This window comes from Macrobrachium rosenbergii, chromosome 31 (genome assembly GCF_040412425.1).
Source record: "Macrobrachium rosenbergii isolate ZJJX-2024 chromosome 31, ASM4041242v1, whole genome shotgun sequence".
NCBI lineage: Eukaryota > Metazoa > Arthropoda > Malacostraca > Decapoda > Palaemonidae > Macrobrachium > Macrobrachium rosenbergii.
In genome coordinates this window covers 28,007,054-28,026,860 of record NC_089771.1, presented here as the reverse complement: position 1 = coordinate 28,026,860, position 19,807 = coordinate 28,007,054, and the positions used below count along the sequence as shown (strand labels likewise).

General features: G+C 35.4%; 1 protein-coding gene across 2 annotated transcripts; it reads left to right on the top strand.

Annotated features, from left to right (window-relative positions):
- On the top strand, positions 1 to 19,013 carry Ctr9 (RNA polymerase-associated protein Ctr9). 2 transcript variants are annotated; one of them, XM_067132548.1, is made up of 19 exons: positions 1 to 148; positions 3,826 to 3,924; positions 4,171 to 4,269; positions 4,928 to 5,065; positions 5,264 to 5,410; positions 5,680 to 5,997; positions 6,136 to 6,363; positions 7,046 to 7,177; positions 7,668 to 7,846; positions 8,723 to 8,934; positions 9,355 to 9,536; positions 10,726 to 10,906; positions 11,232 to 11,380; positions 12,125 to 12,241; positions 12,476 to 12,621; positions 13,350 to 13,599; positions 16,270 to 16,431; positions 17,011 to 17,444; positions 17,519 to 18,642. In XM_067132548.1, the coding sequence occupies exons 1-19, from the start codon at positions 107 to 109 to the stop codon at positions 17,778 to 17,780; spliced, it is 3,477 nt and encodes a 1,158-aa protein (XP_066988649.1). In that variant the 5' UTR covers positions 1 to 106; the 3' UTR covers positions 17,781 to 18,642. The 2 variants fall into 2 exon arrangements, with proteins under 2 accessions (XP_066988649.1, XP_066988648.1); XM_067132547.1 differs by having other exon boundaries at positions 16,270 to 16,464; positions 17,007 to 19,013.
- The last annotated feature ends 794 nt before the right edge of the window (positions 19,014 to 19,807 follow it).

The window sequence follows — 19,807 nt, the reverse complement described above, 5'->3', positions numbered from 1 at the left end:
TCTACAACTGGCAACACTGGGTGTTGTTGTTGTTATTAGGAAGTAGTAAGACGGCACGACAAGAAACTTTACACTAGCCGTTGTTTTACCGTTTGCCCCCGGCATAATGTCGGGGTGTATCGAAATTCCGTTACGGGATAGCGATGAGGTAAGTGCGAAGTATAGTTTAATTCATAATATGAATCAGAGTCGGTTAATTTTGCCTACTGAAACAGGGCAGCTTTCGTGGATGTCGTGGTCACCCACCGAAATGGATACTTAGGTGAATGTCCAGAACAACTCCGCATGCATAAAGTACCAAAATTAAAAGTAAAATGTAATATTTTCATATTTAAAGCGTTTTAGGCCACTTTTTATAATGAGGAAACACCCACAATTTCGCCATATTAGCTATGGAGGGGGTTGGGGGACAGGTATTGTCTAACCTTATAAGTCAAAAATCGAAAATCATTCGATGGGAACTAGTTTTTCTGAGAAACATTACACTCTTTCTGAGAAACATTACAGTAAAAAACCTCATTTTCGAACTAATTCCAGTAAGATTTCGAGGATGCCGATTAGATAATCATTAATATCTCGGATATGGTGAATCTCCTCAAAAAGTGTTCAGAGACAAAGTTTTATTATTTTATATTGTGAAAATTATAGTGTGACCTATTTTCTTATATCTCACCGCGGAGTTGTTCTGGACATTGACCGATACTTACCATATTTGGACGGAGATGGTTTAAAACCTTTATTTATGATGTATAGGCTTGCTTATTTTTAGGGGTTTTCGTGTACGTATGAAACGTCAGTGCTATAGTAAGGTGTTTTTACTTTTATCGTTCGCTGGAAAGTGCACGTTCACACTTTAAAAAGTAAACAAAGTAGGCTAGCATAGTTGGTCAGATCTACAGGCGTATTTCTAGCCTGTTTCATTTCTAATTAAAAAAAAGAAAACTATAGAATAAAAGTTATAAACCACCCATATAAAACACTTGCCCGGTCAATTAATTGCCCTCCAAAATACGCTGGAGGTGACGTGAACATTGACACACACAAGACACCACTTCACTACCAAACCCTAGTTCTCAAAATGGCCGTACTGTGGCGCCCAGGTCGCACCATTACGAGGTCTTTTCATTGTTTCATTCGTAATTTCGTTAAATCTACAAATGAAAACTTTTATGGAAAGATTATAAACCCAAGAAGACTTCAAAGGTAAATCACCTTTCAGAGAGATAAGTAATGGGAAAAGATGATAAATAAAAATAAATATGAGGGAATAGAAACCATAACAATATATCTGACATTCAGGAGACTTCAACAGAGAGCAGGAGTGATTCCACATTTTAGTTGTGCTTGAGATTAAACTCCTAGAAAAGTGAGTAGTAGCCTATTAAACCTGATCATAGAGAATGATACGCTGCAGCAGCGTCCTGCCTAGTGTTGCGAGTAGAAACAGCTAGGTCACGTAAAGAAGAGAGCAGAGGTATGAAAATTTAAACCTTAGTCATTCCTCTGCCCTGTTGACCTAGATCACGCTGTAAGCCTACTGATTTTGTATAATCCAACCAGTCAGAACAAATTGTAGGCTAAGATTCATATGCTTGTGTATATCCATGCTCTGATAGGTAACAGATTCAGTCGTTCGTTTCTCTTCCAGCCCGTAGAATGGAAGTATGTGAGCATAATTGATTTTAGCCATTTGTGTTTCAACATGTGACGAGTTAAAGCCATAGAAACTTGTAGGTACTGACACTGGTAAAATTGCAGGCTGCTACTGCAGCCTGATTCCCATCAGTTGCTAACCAAGATATTTTCTATTTTTTTTTTATGTTTTTGTTGGTTCTTGTCTTATGCATATGCTTATGATATTTACCATCTTTTGTTTGTTTTTACATTCATGCCTGAGGGGCTGGCACTAAACAAGAAACGTTTCATCTCATAATACACAAACCGTAAGTTGCGAGCTAGAGGGCAATGGTAGCATTGTAGTTTTGTGTAAAATTTGGCTGATTTTGGAAATAGTTAAACATGTTCATTTGCTCAAGAGCCACCAAGCACCGTCTTCCAGACACATTATTGTCCCAACTGAATACAATATGACCCAGGTTTAGAACCTCTGTGATCAACCCCAACACTTGAAGTAGGCTTAAAGAAGGATATAACCTGACTTTTTTAAATCTTGGCAAACTTTTTTTTTTAATCTTGGCAGTATTAAATAAAGCAAGCAATTCATTTGTTGTTTTAGATAAACTAATATGATGAAAAGTGAGGATTATAACTTCCCATCATTAATCATTGCCGTCCCCCGGATGAGGGAATCACGCTTTTTCTGGTAATTAAGTCATATCACTGATGATAGTTTTTCAGTTAATATTGATTTTTATGCTTATAATTCTAGTTAAGAGTAGGAATTTTATTAAATGATAGGATAAAAACTATTACTACTATTATTTTATTTCATAAGACTACAAAATACTGAATGAAAAGTGTTGTACATACATGCACTATTATTCTTTTGTATGCAAATCTCTAAAGCAGGGGCTACACACAATCCATCTATGTATGATTTTGGAGACAAATGTTTACATTCTCATCTAGAAACTGATTTGCAAATCTGTTTGTTTCTTTCACGAGGTAATCAATGATTTCATCATCAAATTATTTCTCAAAAATTCTAATGGATTCTCTTTATCCTCAACTGAAAATTTACGCGGGATCAGCAACAAAAGTTAAGGGATGTCACTCGTGAGAAGTCATCTTCACTTCCGATTATTGGAAGAAAAGTTTGTTTCTTCAATATCCTCATCATGGAGGATTCAGAACTAGAGCTCTCATCATCAAACAGAGTATCAGACACCTTTGATTTGATTTATCTCACCTGAAGACATACGCCTCCTCTTTGTGACATTCATTGAGAACAACGTCAAACAGCATCTGAAAATGCCAAGGCATGCGTACTGAAAAAATAGTCATCTAGGCATCAGCGACCAACTGAAAAGAGTTGCCAGGAGGAAATAAGTCATCAATTACAGGCAGCAAATGATGTTCCAACCCAAAATAAACTATTTCTGACAGTGCAAGTTAAAGTCTTGAACGTAATATCCGTTAATAGTTAAAAACGTTTATTAAGTCCACATATTCAATATTCTTTGTTACTTTGGGTTCCTATTTGTTACCTTGGGTTCGTAGGTCAGGTTAGGTTCAGATAAGGTTCTGGTTAAAACAAAGGTTAAGGTAGTTTTGATTTAGCAAATCTTCAACAGTCAAACAGAAAACTTTTGACTTTCCAAAACAAATTCTTTCCTCAACAGTCAAGAATGTAGGATGAGGGATCAAGGCCAAAAATTGGTATCATTACTACTCCTGGTGCCATTTTAGCTGAATGACACTAAACAGTGAATTTGGTGGTTTCCCAGAACTTTTTTTACTGAGTAAAGCTTGATCCATTATTTTGCAGTGGCTCCCAGAGGTGGTATATAACCTATTCCCATTGGTTATTAAAAGGGGGAAATCTGGAAAATACATACAGTATACAAAATACATTTTTTTTTTTTTTTTTTTTTTTTTTTTTTTGACACAAACCATCCATTCTGTGCTGTAGCCTGAATATTGTTTAATGTGCAGCTTCCCATCAGGTTTATTATTTGCTTCTAGTTAGTCAATAAGATTGTCACTGTCCAAATGAATAAATGAAAAACCACAAATAATTATAACTGCAACCACAGTGTGATTTCAGTGGTAGCCATGATGCTATTGCTAAGTAATTTGAAATTGGTGTGGGCTGCTCTTACTGTTTCATATATTTATCTTAATTGAATTTTTCTTGCTTTACAGGTGATTGAATTAGACTTATCATCACTTCCAGATGTAGAGGAAGTCCTTGGAATCCTCACGAATGAAAAAGTTCCCCTAAGTTACTGGGTAGATTTATCTGTAAGTATTTTTTCTCCACACCAATTGGCATAGTCGTTTATCATTAGGTTTTGGGAGAATTTATTGCTTGCTTCATTGTAACTTTACTGGAACATGCATAGTACAGCTCTAGCTGTACATGAAATTAAAGCTATACAGTAGGTGGATAGTTAAATTAATGAAATTAAGCATTGTTCAAATGGGTGTTCCTATAAGTGACTCAGTAGGGAAAGTTGAGCAATAATGACTCACCTTAATTTGTTCCAGATTGAATATTACAAACAAAAAAATGAAGAGGCCTTCGTACGTATACTTGAAGCCAGCAGGGTTGATGCCACCCTCACTGGGGATTCAGAAAAGGACCAGGTAATTCTCTCTCTCTCTCTCTCTCTCTCTCTCTCTCGTGCATTTTTCTGTAATAATATCTGTAGGTACAACACTGTATGTAACTAAGTACTTATTTGAAACATGCTACATACCTCACTCAGTTATTTGAGTTTTCCTACAGACTTTAAATTCAGGTATTTGAGTTTTCTTACAGACTTTAAATTCAGGTACAGTATATGAAACTCATTCCATGATACTTAAATCTAATTGTCACTAATTCTGAACAGTCTCATGTGACATTGTATGGTTCAGATAGATCATATGCTTTACTCTATTTTGTAGTATTCAGTAACCTTTGCATTCTAGGCTTGCCAAACTGGCTGTTCCATTTATTATCAATATTATTGTTTTGGCTTGAGATTGTTAAGTAGGTATCAATTCATCTTGGGTGTCAGGGTATTCAGGTATTTTAGAACTTGTGCAATGATAATGTTGACTTAATTGAAGCATTCCCACCTTCCCTCCTTTTAAAGATACTTTGATCTCTGCCATCTCTATATTTTAATTTTTCTTAACTATAAGGATTTTTGCACAAAAAGGACGTATCAAATTCTTACATTATAATGGGATGATTTTATTTTCTATCTTGAATGCTGTATATTGTATGGTTTATTAAACTTTTTATTTTTTTTTGTAGATGCGGTCATATGATACGCTGGCAGCCTACTATGTACAGAAGGCTTATAAAGAAAAAGAGCCTCAGGCCAAGAAAGATCTGTTCCAAAAGGCAACATACCTGTACACAACAGCAGATAAGATCATTATGTATGACCAAGTAAGTAGAATTTGCTTTGCTGCCTTTATCATTTGATATGTGTGAAGTTCTTAGAAGTAACTGTGCAGTTGCTGTAGATATTTGATTCAAGTTATCTCCTTGCTTAAGTAAAGCAGTTGTGTACTTGAAAAATACTGTATATGTATTATGGCTTCTGTTTCTGCTTATGGACTCTTATGAATAGTTTTCACTTTGCAGAACCATCTGTTGGGCCGTGCCTATTTCTGCCTCCTTGAAGGGGATAAAATGGAACAGGCTGATGCACAGTTCAATTTTGTGCTCAACCAGTCTCCAAATAACATCCCCTCTCTCCTAGGGAAAGCTTGTATTGCATATAATAAGAAGGTAAGGGAAACATAAAATTTGGTTAAGTTACCTAGATGTATTTTAATCAAAGCTTCAAATTAAGCTACATTTTTTTTATCAGAACACATCAGTTTTATTTTGGAAGGTTTGTTAAAGGATTTTGGTTTTATATTGTCATGATTGTATGAAGAGGAAGTTTCTTTGCATTTTCTTTGTTTTTAACTTGTCTGATGAACATTGCTATTTAAAATGCTTTAATGGTTCTAAGGTACATAAAGTATTTCAGATGATGCATTTTTCCCTAACAGGATTATCGAGGAGCATTGGCATTTTACAAAAAGGCTCTGAGAACGAACCCCAATTGTCCAGCAGCAGTCCGTCTTGGGATGGGTCACTGTTTTATGAAGTTAGGAAACCAGGACAAAGCCAGACTTGCCTTTGAACGAGCTCTGGAACTGGATGGGATGTGTGTTGGAGCACTTGTTGGTCTGGCTGTACTAGAGCTTAATGAGAAAAAACCTGATCACATTCGTCGTGGTGTTCAGATGTTATCAAAAGCATATAATATTGATTCAACAAATCCAATGGTCCTCAATCACTTGGGAAATCATTTCTTCTTTAAATCGGTAGGTCTTTCAAGCTTCATACCATTGCATTTATTTTTACCAAAGTATTGTTTATGTTGATAACTGATACAGTAAAAGTCACCTGTTTCCAATAATAGTCACCCGTTTCCAGTCATCACAAATAAATTGATTTTTCAGGACTGGGCTAAAGTTCAGCATCTCTGCCTACATGCCTTCCATAACACAGAAAATGAATCAATGAGAGCCGAGTCTTGTTACCAAATGGCTCGTGCACATCACGTTCAGGAAGACTATTCTCAGGCCTTCCAGTATTATTACCAGGCAACACAGTATGCACCACCAAACTTTGTCCTCCCACATTATGGGTTGGGTCAAATGTATATAAACAGAGGTGATCAAGAAAACGTAAGTACTGTGCAGAACCACATGTATGTGTTTGTAAAGATGTATTTCTGCATTTGTACAAAGTTTATTTCTGTTTGCGTGTGAGGTTTCATGTAAGGTTTTATCAGTGGCCCTTTGAAGGTTATCAGCTGTTTTTCTTTATTGGTTTGTCTTGTCATGCCAATATCGTCCATTCGATAGTATTCAATTTCTTTGTTTAAAATACTTAATGCTGCCATATTTGTTCCAGTACTTCTTTCTTTTCAACTAATTTCTCTGTTATCTTTTATATACTTTGTCTCCACATTTTTTCCATCTCTCTTTGGCCACTTTTTAGTATATAATTAGGGATATATATTTTAAACTTCTTCAATTGAAGGTATTTCAATCATTTCTTCATAGATAATCTTGATTCTTAAACCCTTAAAAGCTGCGATTGCAGTTTTGATAGTAGGGGACAAAAATCCACAATTATGGCCTTGTTCAAAAGTCACATCCTGCCTTGTATTTTAGAAACCTTGGCAGCCCAATTATGTCATTAGAATATTGCCATAATATTGGTGGACATTTAAGCACACAAAATAGTAACCTGTCAAAGCATTAATTTCTGTTACATCTCTGAAAGACATAATATAGTGTATCTAATGCTTCGGGTGGTGATTATTGCAGATCATTTTTAATATGTGCAAATCTCTCTCTACAGGCAGCGCAGTGTTTTGAGAAAGTATTAAAAGCACAACCTGGAAACTATGAAACCATGAAGATTTTAGGATCTTTGTATGCAAGTTCAACTTCACAAAGTAAAAGGGATTTAGCAAAACAACATCTTAAAAAGGTAATATTTTTGTTTGGTTGTTAAAATTCGGTCACTACTTTAGTTGACTTCTAGCTTGTAAGCTGTAAAAACAAATTCATTGTAACATAGTTTTAGAGGTAAGAAATATTAGAAATACATTTAAATGATGATTTTTCTTTTAAGAGGTACATTTAATGAGAATAGTTGAGTGGTTTTTATATGCATTGTTGAGTAAGTGTTGGATAATCATTATGTATGACAACCTTCACCAGGGGGAGGAGTGTCCCCATTCAACGTCAGAGTCGATACATTACCATCAAATAGTGTAGGGGACATTTTATAGAGGGATATGCATGCTAGGCCTCATTGGCTCATATGGAGAAAGGTTCCAGGTCAGGGTCAGTTAAACATGTGGGAATCAGGCTTGAGCCTAAGGGTAAATTTATTGAAAGTTCTATAATGCCATTGGAGTGTGTGAAATTAAGAAGAATGTTACCAAGACCTGTAAATTTAATCACTTGTTCAACAGGTAACAGAGCAGATGAGTGATGATGTTGAGGCTTGGATCGAACTTGCCCAGATTCTTGAGGGTAGTGACCTCCAAGGGTCATTAGCTGCATATCACAAAGCCACAAAACTCCTAGAAGACGTTATCCAAATGGAAATTCCACCAGAAATTTTGAATAATATTGCTGCCCTCCACTTTAGGTAACTATTATGGGACTGTTATTCAGTTTGGTTTTTCTCTCTCATTTTATAAGGTTATTAAAAAAGAAAACCTGTTTGATAATTTTGAAGAATTATTGTGACAGCTAATTAGAAAACTTGTTTGATAATTTTGAAGAATTATTATGACAGCTAATTAGTACTGTTTTGTTTTTGAGAAGCATTCCTGGATGGCTGTTTGAATTGGTCTGTCATTTCCTATCTTTTTCATTTGGTTAGTGGGTTAATTATCCATTACATTGGAAATTTTATGAAAAATTACAATTTTTAGGTAATCTCACGCTCAATAGGATATTGTTTCCTTTGAGCTTGGTAAGTTTTCACATCAAAGGAGAAGTTATACAGAAACTGTGAACCGAGCACTGCAGCAGAGCTCTTATGCTGTCTAGCTCTTGATTTGTTAGAAAGCAGACTCGGTTCAATTGTTGTCTGTTATACTGTATTTGAAATGATTGCCTTATGTAACTTTAAAATTCTCTATTCATTTTATACTGGTTCACTATTCCACTCAACCATTACTGTATTTTCAGTTGTTCTTGGTCTTTACTGTTCCTCCAATTCATTTGTTGCCTTCCCCAACTGGCTGTTCAGCTGCAGTTTTTTTTTTTTTTTTTTTTTGCTTTAGTTTTAGTTCATCATTACTCAAGAAGGGATACTCTGGTCCATACTAGGAGAGGAAAAATTTGATACCGTAAACTAATTAATTTTTTTTTATATAATGGCTATAGTAATCTGGTTAGTTTATCTATTTTTTTTTGTACACAGACTGCTTGTTGTATTGATTTACCATTTTCTTGTTATCTCAAGTGTCTGTTTTCATTAAGGGCCATTGACTTCATACGTAAATTTTCCTTCCAGATTAGGAAATTATGAAGAAGCACAGAAACATTTCAAGATGGCCTGGGACAGATGTGAAGCTGAAAAACAACAGGAGCAACCACAGTATTATTCTTCTATCTCTGTAACGATTAAGTATAATACTGGAAGACTTTACGAAATGTTTTGTCAGTTTGATAAAGCTGAGAAGTTATACAAAGAAATTCTTCAAGATCATCCAAACTATGTTGATTGTAAGTTAGTCTTTACCTTTTTTAACATAAGTTTCGAAAGCTCTTATGTTTTTGACACTCCCAGTGACATATTATTGTACTTGGATAACTATCTATTTAAGACATTTTATTGGAAACTCAAAAAGATTTTGAGTGCTTGACAGGGTTTCCAATGAAAACTTAGTTTCATATCATGCTGTACGGCTCAGTACCCATTACTACAGTGCAATAGTTATTCGTTATCCTTCAAGAGAATTCGTTTCATCTAATTATTTGAAGGTGTAGATTAAGATTTGTAAATATCCTCTTAGAAATAATTTAAGGCATAGTAAAATTTCTCTTTTGCATATCAGTACTGTTTATGCTTAGTAGCTGGTTTTGAGTTTTTCTTAATGATTAACATAATCTGAGGTTATTTAAAACTTTTAATTTTTATTTCAGGTTATTTAAGGCTTGGTTGCATGGCAAGAGACAGAGGCCAGATTTATGATGCTTCTGATTGGTACAAGGAAGCTTTGCGTATGAACAACGAACACCCTGACGCCTGGTCGCTAATGGGAAACTTGCATTTAGCAAAGAATGAATGGGGTCCAGGCCAAAAGAAGTTCGAGCGAATTTTAAAGGTACAATATGGTTTTTAATGACAGCCCATTTAAATCATTATTGTTGCAATATATATTTGCAAGTAGTAGTTAAGTATATTTGTTTTAGGATTCTTTCAAAAGTCATTTGAAAATTTTACGTGCAAACAGTTACAGGAAAAATTATTCCAGTGAATATTTACATTTGTTGTGAAATTTATCCCATGTTCCTTGTGAAATGTCAAATTTTAAGCAGTCTCCATTATTCTCGAGTTTAGTAAAACTTCAGAGAATGACACTAGTGGGTGGGTGTTTGCTGCATATCTTAGGAAGATCTGGATCTTTAAAAAGTCATATAAAGGCTAGCCTGTGTTCTACGATCTTATGATACTATCGAAAGATTAAGCACTTTTATATCTAGGTTTTCTCCCAGGAAGTTATAAATAGTAATAAAATGGAACATTGGCACCTCAACATGCTGGATTCCATTATCAGTTATGTCAAAGTCCAGAAAAATAAAAATCATATTTTCATATTTAACTGATTAATCCGGTAAGTGCACAGGACATGCAGATGCTGAAACGAATGCAACCAATACTTGCTTTGTAAAATTGTAAAATGGCTTCTTTGTTTCCAGGATAACTGGCCCATCATACCCTTCTCTGTACCTTTCTCCCACGTACTTTGAACATTTAACATGTAATTGTCTGCCTTGTAAAGAGCTGGCACATCATATCAAAATGTAATATTTGTTCTGATGGTTATAAAAACTACACTTTCTTTGATGGAGTTACTTGCACTTGGCGCACTTTGGCTGTCACTGAATCATCCCAAAACACAAAGTCTTATCAAGTAGGCCCACAGTTACCCATGACCTAAGCTGTCCTTACTTTTCCATTGTGCTTGCAGCCACGTCTGCTTTAGCACATTCACTGAGTTATCTCCCTCTCTTGAGGCACAGTTTCCTCTTTTTTTTATATTGTGAAGTTGAGTGTTGCAGAGATTTATGAAGTCACTTGAATTATCATTGCATATCACATATCCCCTTGAAATTAGATTTCAAGAATATAGGAGCTTATTCAAATACTATGACATATAACACATAATTATGGAGTGGCAGATATTTTCACTTATGGTCTTTTGTCATTACAGGTGTTTATGTAATTACATTTTGCAGTTACATTAAAATTTTGAAACTTAATAATATACTTTTAAATTTTTTTCTCAACAGAATCCAAGTACAACCAATGATTCCTATTCCTTGATTGCCCTTGGCAATGTTTGGTTAACGACGCTCCATCAGCCCAATCGCGACAAGGAGAAGGAACGGAAGCATCAGGACAGAGCTTTGGCGATGTACAAGAATGTGTTGAGATCAGACCCCAGGAGTATATGGGCAGCAAATGGCATTGGTATTGTAATTTTTCCTAATGTTACAGAGCATTTACATATTAACTATATTTTATATTTAACTGTTGTATAGTAGAAGTTTTTTTATTAATCTCTTTTAGAATAGCCAGCTTAACTTTAATGTATAGCATTATTTTCCAATGTAAAAATGTTGCCCACAAACCATTGGGCACTTTTTTCGGTGATCTGGAATACTAAAGTTTACCCTATTATAAATGAGAAGCATCTGTCATACAGTAAAATTGTTTGTCATGCTCAGATATGTTGGTCTGTTAACTGCTTTTCATCTTTCTCATTCAGAGCTTTAGATAAAGATTTTTTCCTCAGGTGCTGTACTGGCTCACAAGGGCTACATCAATGAAGCTCGAGACATATTTGCTCAAGTTCGAGAGGCCACTGCGGACTTCAGTGATGTCTGGATGAATATTGCTCACATATATGTGGAGCAGAAGCAGTACATTAATGCAATCCAGATGGTAAGTGCTCTGTAACTTAAGGACCTGCTTCGTTAAGATGTTGATTTTCAAAGACTGCAGTTAGTTGTTGTTGATACTGACTGGTTTAAGGAGAGTCACATTTCTGAACTCAGTTCTGCATTCTTTTATATTTTTTTTGACAGCTTAGCTCCTCATGTTTGTCGTTACTGCAATTTACGTGGATACTTTTCATAAATGTGATAATATTGGTGTTCTTTCTTCTCTCCTTCTTTTTTAAATATATTTTGATGTAGGGGTACATAATTATTAAACGGCTGTTCTCTGACAACACTTGAGTCACATACTATGTTTATATAGGGCTTGCCTCAGGATTTGTTCGTAAATGAGAGATAAAAATTGCAACTAGTTAAAATTGAATTATTTGGACAGTCAGGCTCATAGGTCCAAGTGCTTGGCCTTTGGCCTAAATTCTGTATCCAATTCAATCAATTCAGTTCAAACCAAAGGGAATGAGAGTGATTGAAAGGTATGAAGCTTACGACTGGGTGTAGATAGATGCTGCAAAGACCCTTTAGTGTTCTACAGTTTCCTGTTTAAGGAATTGCTACTCTCCTACAAAGATCAAGATTCATTTTCATATGATAGTTTGGTTGCTTAGTAGTAGAATTTCAGATTTTTTTGGTTGTTTTGTGCATTGTTGTATATATATTTAGGTTGTGATTTTTTAACATGAGCAGAAGTGAGCTTGTGAATTTTCTAATTTCTTGTTTATTACTTTCACAGTATGAGAATTGCCAAAAGAAATTCTTCAAGTACCCTAATGTTGAAGTGTTGGGTTACCTTGCTAGGGCTTATTACAAGGCAATGAAGTTAAAAGAAGCAAAATATACACTATTAAAGGTAAATATGGACCCACCTCTTTCAATTTTCTTTCAAATTGAGACATAGAATATTTTGTATAATCAATTGTATGGTTCAAATGTGATTTTTCTTTTTATTTTAGTGTTACTGGAATTTATTTTGGTCATGAATTGAGAAGATATGGTATTACTTGTTGTTTTGTAAGTGGGATAACAACTTTAAAAGATAACCACATTTTTCCTTGTATTTTTACCAAAATAATCTGCATTACAGGCAAGGCATGTTGCTCCACATGACACTGTAATTCTGTACAACTTGGCTCTTGTACTTCAGAAGCTTGCATCTCAGGTTTTGAGAGATGAAAAATCAAATTTGAAGACTGTGCTAGCTGCTGTGCATGAGCTAACTTTAGCCCAGAAGTAAGTGTCAGCCATATTTACTTTTGAAATATGTTTAGGATTGAGTGTTATTAATCTTTCTGCAATTTTCCAGGAAGTTCTTGATAATGAGAGTAAACACTTAAAAATTAGCGCTGAAATCTTTTTTTTTTTTTTTTTTTTTTTTTTTGAAGACTTTTTGTTTAACTTGAAACTGTGCCTGATGCATAAATGGGGTAATTAAGAAAAGTACTCTCCTTTAAAAGTCAATAATTCTCTTAAATTAAGAGCTGAGTACTGAAGGCTGCAGTGACTGGAACATATAAAGCCCCAAATGGTGATTGTTTATGCTTAAATTGGTGTTTTTAGAGTTAATTTAGAGAAATTTTGATGCTTAAATCCAAATTCCACTCATATTATCAGTGATTACTGTAAAAATTTACGGAGTTCAGATTTCCAACCTGCCGCTGCATTTCTTATTTAATTTATACATTATTGTTATTTTTATGGCAGTTTATGAAAATTTTAAGGAAATTAGAGTAGCCTTGAAGTGTAGGTCATACAAGGTCATAGACAGACCAAGGAAATAAGGTAGTTCAGTGTTGTTTCTTGGTATGTTATAAGATGATTTTGATGGGTTTTTATTATGGTTGAGAAAAAATAGTACAGTACTGTATTTGATTGTTTTTTTGGCACATTACAATAAGTTTATGATGCCAGGTCTGAGGTTTTTATTCCAGTCAAACATCTTAATATGTGGATAATTCTAGGTACTTCCAACATCTAAGTGTAAATGGTGATCGACTGAAGTACGATCTTGGAGCAGCTGCTGCTGAAGCCAGCCAGTGCCGTGATCTTCTCTCCCAAGCTCAGTATCATGTTGCGCGTGCCCGCCGACAAGATGATGAAGAGAAGGCTCTACGTCGTAAACAAGAAGAGGAAAGAAATGCCCTCAAACAGAAGGTGATAGAGGAGAGGCTGAAGCTTGAGGAATCAAGACGCCAGAGATTGGAAGAAAAGGTAAATCCTACCGTCTATGTTGAAGTAATATTTTTCTTTTTATCTCCCTGTATATTTCAGTCTTTTGCCAAAAGACACCTGTGGATCCATGGGTCCCCAGCTGTTAACTGCTCACTTTTCATGTGTATTAGGTTTCACACAGCTAACTGGATTCCAGGTCTGTGCTTATTTTCCAGGATTGTGTGAAATTATTTAAATTATTTTAATTTACTCATCCATTCATTTCCTTATTTCACCAGTGTGATATGAAAAATTTTTGATTAGATATCATCTCCACCTGTTATAGTGTTTTTGTTGCCTTTATTGAGTGGTAGTTAGTGCAAGATTAATTGTAACTTCCTCTTTTAGTTTCTTTGAGAGGGAAACACTTCCTTCACCATGCTACAATTAGTTATTATAGCCATCCGATTAGTGTGCTTTTGTATTTTTGGTCATTTGGTGTCAAGGTAACTAGGCAATGGAGGTGAGCTAGTTAGATCATTTCCTGAAGATCAAATTTTCTAAAGATCATTCAATTGTCAGCTAACTTTAGGCTGTATGTTTACATTTATATTTAGGATGACTAGATTATTATTGCTTTGAGGAGCAAGTCAGTTCTCTTCATTATTCCCTTTCTCGTGTGTTTGGCATGTTTTTTGCTTTTTCCTGTATGTTATTCATCTATAGGTTTTCTGAGGGTTGGTATATGTGTATTTTTTACTTTCCAGTTAAAAGTCTTCAACTATGTTCATAATTGCTGCTCCTTAGCCATATTTTGTGTATTTTGCCCTTTCAGTTTTTGATCCCTTGTCAACTTCATAGCTTATTCTTTTTCACTTACTTGTGGTTTTATGTATTTTGTATAGCTATGCCATTGGAGCCTTCTGCTGATTTGCAGTTTTTCATCTGTATTTTGTACTTGCTTTTATTTTTCATATCTTCATCTGTAGCCTTAAATATGCTGCTGTGATTATAGAAGTAACTGCTTGGTAATTTATGTTTCATATATTTATTTGGTCCTGAGAGATCTGTATTTGTTGTTTAGTGATTGATTGTCAAGGCCAGGTTATTTACCATGGTCTCACCTGTTTAACCAGCTGATAGTAGGCACCGTCTCGCTGGAGCCTTTACCTTAGCTTGAGTCCTTACAGGTTTGCCAAAATAGCTGCAGCAGTATATGTATGTTAAAGCTTTGTGATCTTTGGCTTCAGTTTGCCATTCGGGAGTCTGTAAATTGATTATTCATCAGTAAGAATTGGGTAGCTTGCCTCATCAGATGTTATTGGAAGGTAACAGTACTAGACACCTTATCTTTGCAACAGAAGAGGCTTTCAGCAGCCAACCCAATCTGGTTACCCAACGAGTAGGCAGCAAAGGACTCCAGGCATTCCAACACTTCCAGCAGTGTGAGGAAACCTCTTTCAAGAAGACAGCAGCCTCTTTTTTTTAACCTTGGCCAAGAGACCATTCTAATATATCTAGCCTCCAGGCAAGAAGAAAAGGAAATGAAGTTAGCTCTCCTGTGATTCCTATTCTGCTAGTAGGAGCATGTTCCCAGAATTTCTGAAGGCTTTGAAAGCAGATAGGAGCCAAGGCTTGGGTAACAGATGGAGGCAAGACCCCCCCAACTCATTTGCAGCCTGTATATATGCATCAGTGACTATGACCAGGATTTGGAGAGATTTTGAGCTTTGGATGTCAAGATGAGGTGGAGATTACTAGGTTTTTAGAGTTGCCAGGTTCTGTTTTTGAGGGGTGACAAGGTTATGGCCCCCATTATCAACTTCAAAACACAACCTTTTTTCAATATGGATCCCCACTTAGAAAGGCAAATTCCTAGTTTCCATAGATCCCAAGGATGCCTACGTTCTTGTTCCAGCATATGCAGCTTTTCCAGAAAAAAATCTCCATAATAATTTGGTAGGAAAAGACATTCAGTTTAGAATACTATTCTTTTGGCCTAGCCAGTACACCTCAAGGTTTAACAAAATTCTGTTGTCAGTAGGAACATGATATGTGGGGACAGAATAAGACTGGGCTATTTCTTGCATCTAATGGTCTAGACTACCTGAAAAGTATAGGATGTATAGATATTCTGCAGAGCTCCTGTGGCTTTCAAAAACCGTGAGGTTATTCATAATTAAGTTTTGGGTTTGTATGGAAAAATTCAGTTTGTAAAAGAATCAAAATTTTATTTTTATGCTTACACAGTCAAGGTTAGTGCATGAGTAATGCTCAAAGAACAGTAGCCCATTATTATGTGGACAAGTTGTTTCATCCGTATTTTATAAAAGTTTTTGAATTGTTCCTTGTTATATGAATTGCATTACTTTTCAAATCTCATTACTCAAGAAAGCACATGTGAGATGTCTTGAGAAGGGCATTTTTCTTATTTTAAAATTTGTCTAGAGTTAAGGTTAAGTTTGTATTGGAAAATCAAATTTTTATATTTACATTGTTTCCTTAAAAACAGTTATAATAGAAATTGGAAAGATTCAAGCTGTTACGCTGTGGAGGAGAATAGACTTTCATAATAAATGGTTAGGCTTTCGGTTTAACTCCATGATTTTCCCTGTTGTCAGTACAACATTGTAATTTATATTAATTTAATGATGTTTACATAATTATTTTTGCTATTGATGTATACTTTATAAGAAAAAAATGCTTTAACAATGGTAATTTTTGTTTTAGATAAAAGAACGTGAGATATACAAGGAAAAGATGAAGAATGCTGTCATTATTCAAGAAGTTGCTGAAGTGTCCAAGAAAGGTGGACGTGGTCGGAAAAGGGAATATGATATTCTCTCAGATGGTTCTGGTCCTGGAAGTGGAGATGAGGGAGGTGCCCCTAAGGTGAGAGCCTCGGGGCCTTGAAGAGGAGCCTGGGTGAGTTGCAGCACTGGGAATTCTATGCTGAAAGGGCTTTATCATAGTTGATTGCAACTTGGGGTTTCAGTCTCGGTTACCATTTTGGATATAAAAGTTCATTATTGTCTTGAGATGTTTTATGATAAGAATTTGGGAGGATATTAATTATTGAAGATAAAAGTCTAGATAGTAGGTTTTATCTAATGTACAGTTTTCTCTCTCATAGTAGGCATAGCCATAGTAATGAGAGGCGTTGTGTGACCTTTACAGAATACTGTAGACTACTATAGGTTATCTACATTTTGCCTTTCATGTTTCCCACCCCTGATGGTCTTATCTTGTCGACCAATCAAATCAACTTTAACTTTATTTTACCTTTCTCCAGTTTTCACCTCTCATTTCAAATAAATCTTTGGGCAGAAATAGTTGAGTGTAAATGGGATTCTGGTCAATATTTCAACTTCTCTATAGTGATGATAATAATCAACATGTTTAGAAAGAGATTATGTAGTATCAGAATAAATGCTGTATGTTTAATAATGGGAATTGTCCCTTAACAGTGAGAGAAAGAAAGGAAGGAAGAAGAGGGAGGCTGGAAGTGATGACGAAGATGGTCCTGCCAGAGGCAGGCAGAGAAAGAAGGGAAGAAAGAAGAGTGATGAAGGCTTAACTGCCAAACAGAAAGGACGCATCGTCTCCAAGGCTACCATATCAGATTCGTCTGATGACTCAGATGATGCAAGGCTCAAAATTGCTAGTGGATCAGATAGTGAAGGAGGAGGAACAAACAAGAGAAGACGAGTTATGTCAGACTCTGGGTCGTCAAGGTCACGTTCACGTTCAAAGTCTGGTTCTCGCTCTCGATCACGTTCTGGCTCAAGATCAAGGTCTCGAAGTCGTAGTGGTTCTAGGCGAAGTCGTAGCAGTTCTAGGCAAAGTCGTAGTAGTTCAAGACGAAGTCGTAGCGGTTCGAGACGAAGTCGTAGTGATTCGAGCAAGTACGTGTGATTCGGGCAATCGTAGTGGTTGAGCAGCAGAGTTGAAGCGAGTAGCGGTTCAAAGACAATGGCAGTGGTTCAAGACAAAGTCGTAGTGGTTCAAGACGAAGTGGCTCAGGATCAAGGTCAAGATCAAGATCAGGTAGTAGATCACCTGCTAGATCAAAGTCAGGGTCAAGATCAAGATCTAGTTCACGATCTCGTTCTCGTTCAAGGTCTGGTTCTAGGTCAAGATCAGGTTCACGTTCCCCAGCTAGGTCAGGATCTGGTTCTCCACGCTCTAGATCTGGATCCAGGTCTCCTGCACGTTCAAAATCTGGGAACGATAGCGATTAATTTTTTTTGAGGTGTCAGTTACCCAAAAGATGTACAGAACCGAATGTTCTCATTACACCTTAGGCAAGAGTACAACTCTTTTCTAAAAGATACCTTATAGAAGTAAAATTGATGTATTCCTATACAGATATTATACCTGCAGTTTTTTATAGTTACTTGTAATCCTTGTAAGGGGTGCCAGAGGTAGCTCATTTAAAAACTAAAGCTGTCTTAATGTTACTTGCTATTCTTGTGGACAAAGTGGATAAAATCATGTTTATTTACTTCATCTTATTGGAATTTGCTGTCCAGATCAGTTTTAACAGTAAATTTACGTGAAACTTAATGTGAGATGTACTAAGAAAATTTTTGCATACATAGCTTAGTGTTACATGATACTATGATAATTATTGATCCATTCTCTCAGCAAAACTATATACTTGTTAGGTATATGCTTCATCTCTGAAAAAGATTTGGAAAAGTTATGTTTGTAGTGTCATTGCCTGATTGCTTCATTTGCTGTCAATTTTTAGAAATGAGGGACCTACTAGGTTCATGCGAAGAAAAAATTAAATTCTTCCTACTTCCACTGTTCAGTTGTAAAGCTACCTTTGAATGTGAAATATCAGGTAGTACATGTACTTGTAAAGGAAATCTATTCTGATTTGCTGTTGAAGCAAGAATAAGCAGGGGACATAAGTTTATCAGTTTTGGAAAAAAAATGAGCAGTCCAACAGATGACAAAGTTTGTTAACCCATAACTGAAATGTGAATTTGGTGCAGTATTCAACAGTTTTTGTCTTATTTTAAAATTATGTAATCCAATATTGTATCTTGGAATTCAGCACACTAATTCTTTATTTCTATGGTTATTTAAAATTTAGATGAAGATTAAATTGTCTCCAGAGAGAGGTAATGACTAAGTGTAAGCTGCTGCACTTAAAAATTCAAGTGTCTTCATTGTTATTTGGCAATTTTTAATATTGTATAGAATTGATATACTGCATCTAAATAAAGGTGGGTATGATTGCCAAGATTGTTATATAAAGCTTTTAGCTCGGAGGTCGGGTTGATTTATTATTATAAGACTAAACTTGACAGTCACAAGCTTACCTTGTTTTGTACTCAAACTTTGTCATAATTCTCCATAATACAAGGAATATAGAACTTATTTATTTCTAGTTTACTGTCATTTCCATGTTTAATGCAAACCATTTTGTTTAAGATTTGATTAAATAAATTTACTTTTTTGTATAATGTGTTCTTAATCACTTTTATGGAGTCTTGAACAGAATTTAAGACTATTTGAGGTTTAGAGAGTTGTGCATTTTAGCTTAAGGAGATGTGCCATCTAAGTATTATCTTGTGAGCTTAGTAGTGTATGTTCTCTGGTTAAGCAGGCATTGTTTAACTAGAATTCAGGAACTATTGTTAATGTATTGTAGAAAATAATGCATAAGGCAAATCTGATTAGTTTCTGTGTATTGTAAATTTGGAAAGAATATTTACAAGAGAGGAGATGCATGTCAAATCTTGAATAATTTCAAGAGCAAATCCAAAACTAAATGTTGGCCATTTATTTCCCATAAAGGGAAAAATTCTTATATTAGTATAAAATGACACTAAGAAAAATGAGGGTTGTGTTCCTAACAGCCAACACCCCCTTCACTTTTTACATAAATTTCTTTTAGTTTCCCAGGTAACGTTAAATATGCTTTGCTTCACTAAGAATATCAAAGAAAACATATGAGCAAAATTTGAAGATTATGAATACTATGGAAATAAATGTTCAGTACTGACTGCTATAAATGTCATGACCATGTGAAGACATCCGCAATCTCCCTATCCTTATAGTATGATGAGGCCTTGTCATCAAGAACTACTGGTTCTGGTGACAAGAAGTGCTACGGAGAAGACAATTGAGGTTTGTAGGTGACATGCATTGTGGACAGTGAAGAAGAGGTTCCTCATTATCTAAAACCTTAGGAGTCAGGATGTGCAGAAATCACTCACATCTATAGACTTTCACACTGCAAATATACTACAGA

What these genes read in the sequence shown, in the direction of transcription:
- Ctr9 (XM_067132548.1), top strand. Translation starts at nt 107, where the DNA reads ATGTCGGGGTGTATCGAAATTCCGTTACGGGATAGCGATGAG. An exon ending in AGATCATTATGTATGACCAA is followed by an intron (nt 5,066 to 5,263) that starts GTAAGTAGAATT and finishes TTCACTTTGCAG; the next exon opens with AACCATCTGTTGGGCCGTGC. An exon ending in CAAAATATACACTATTAAAG is followed by an intron (nt 12,242 to 12,475) that starts GTAAATATGGAC and finishes TCTGCATTACAG; the next exon opens with GCAAGGCATGTTGCTCCACA.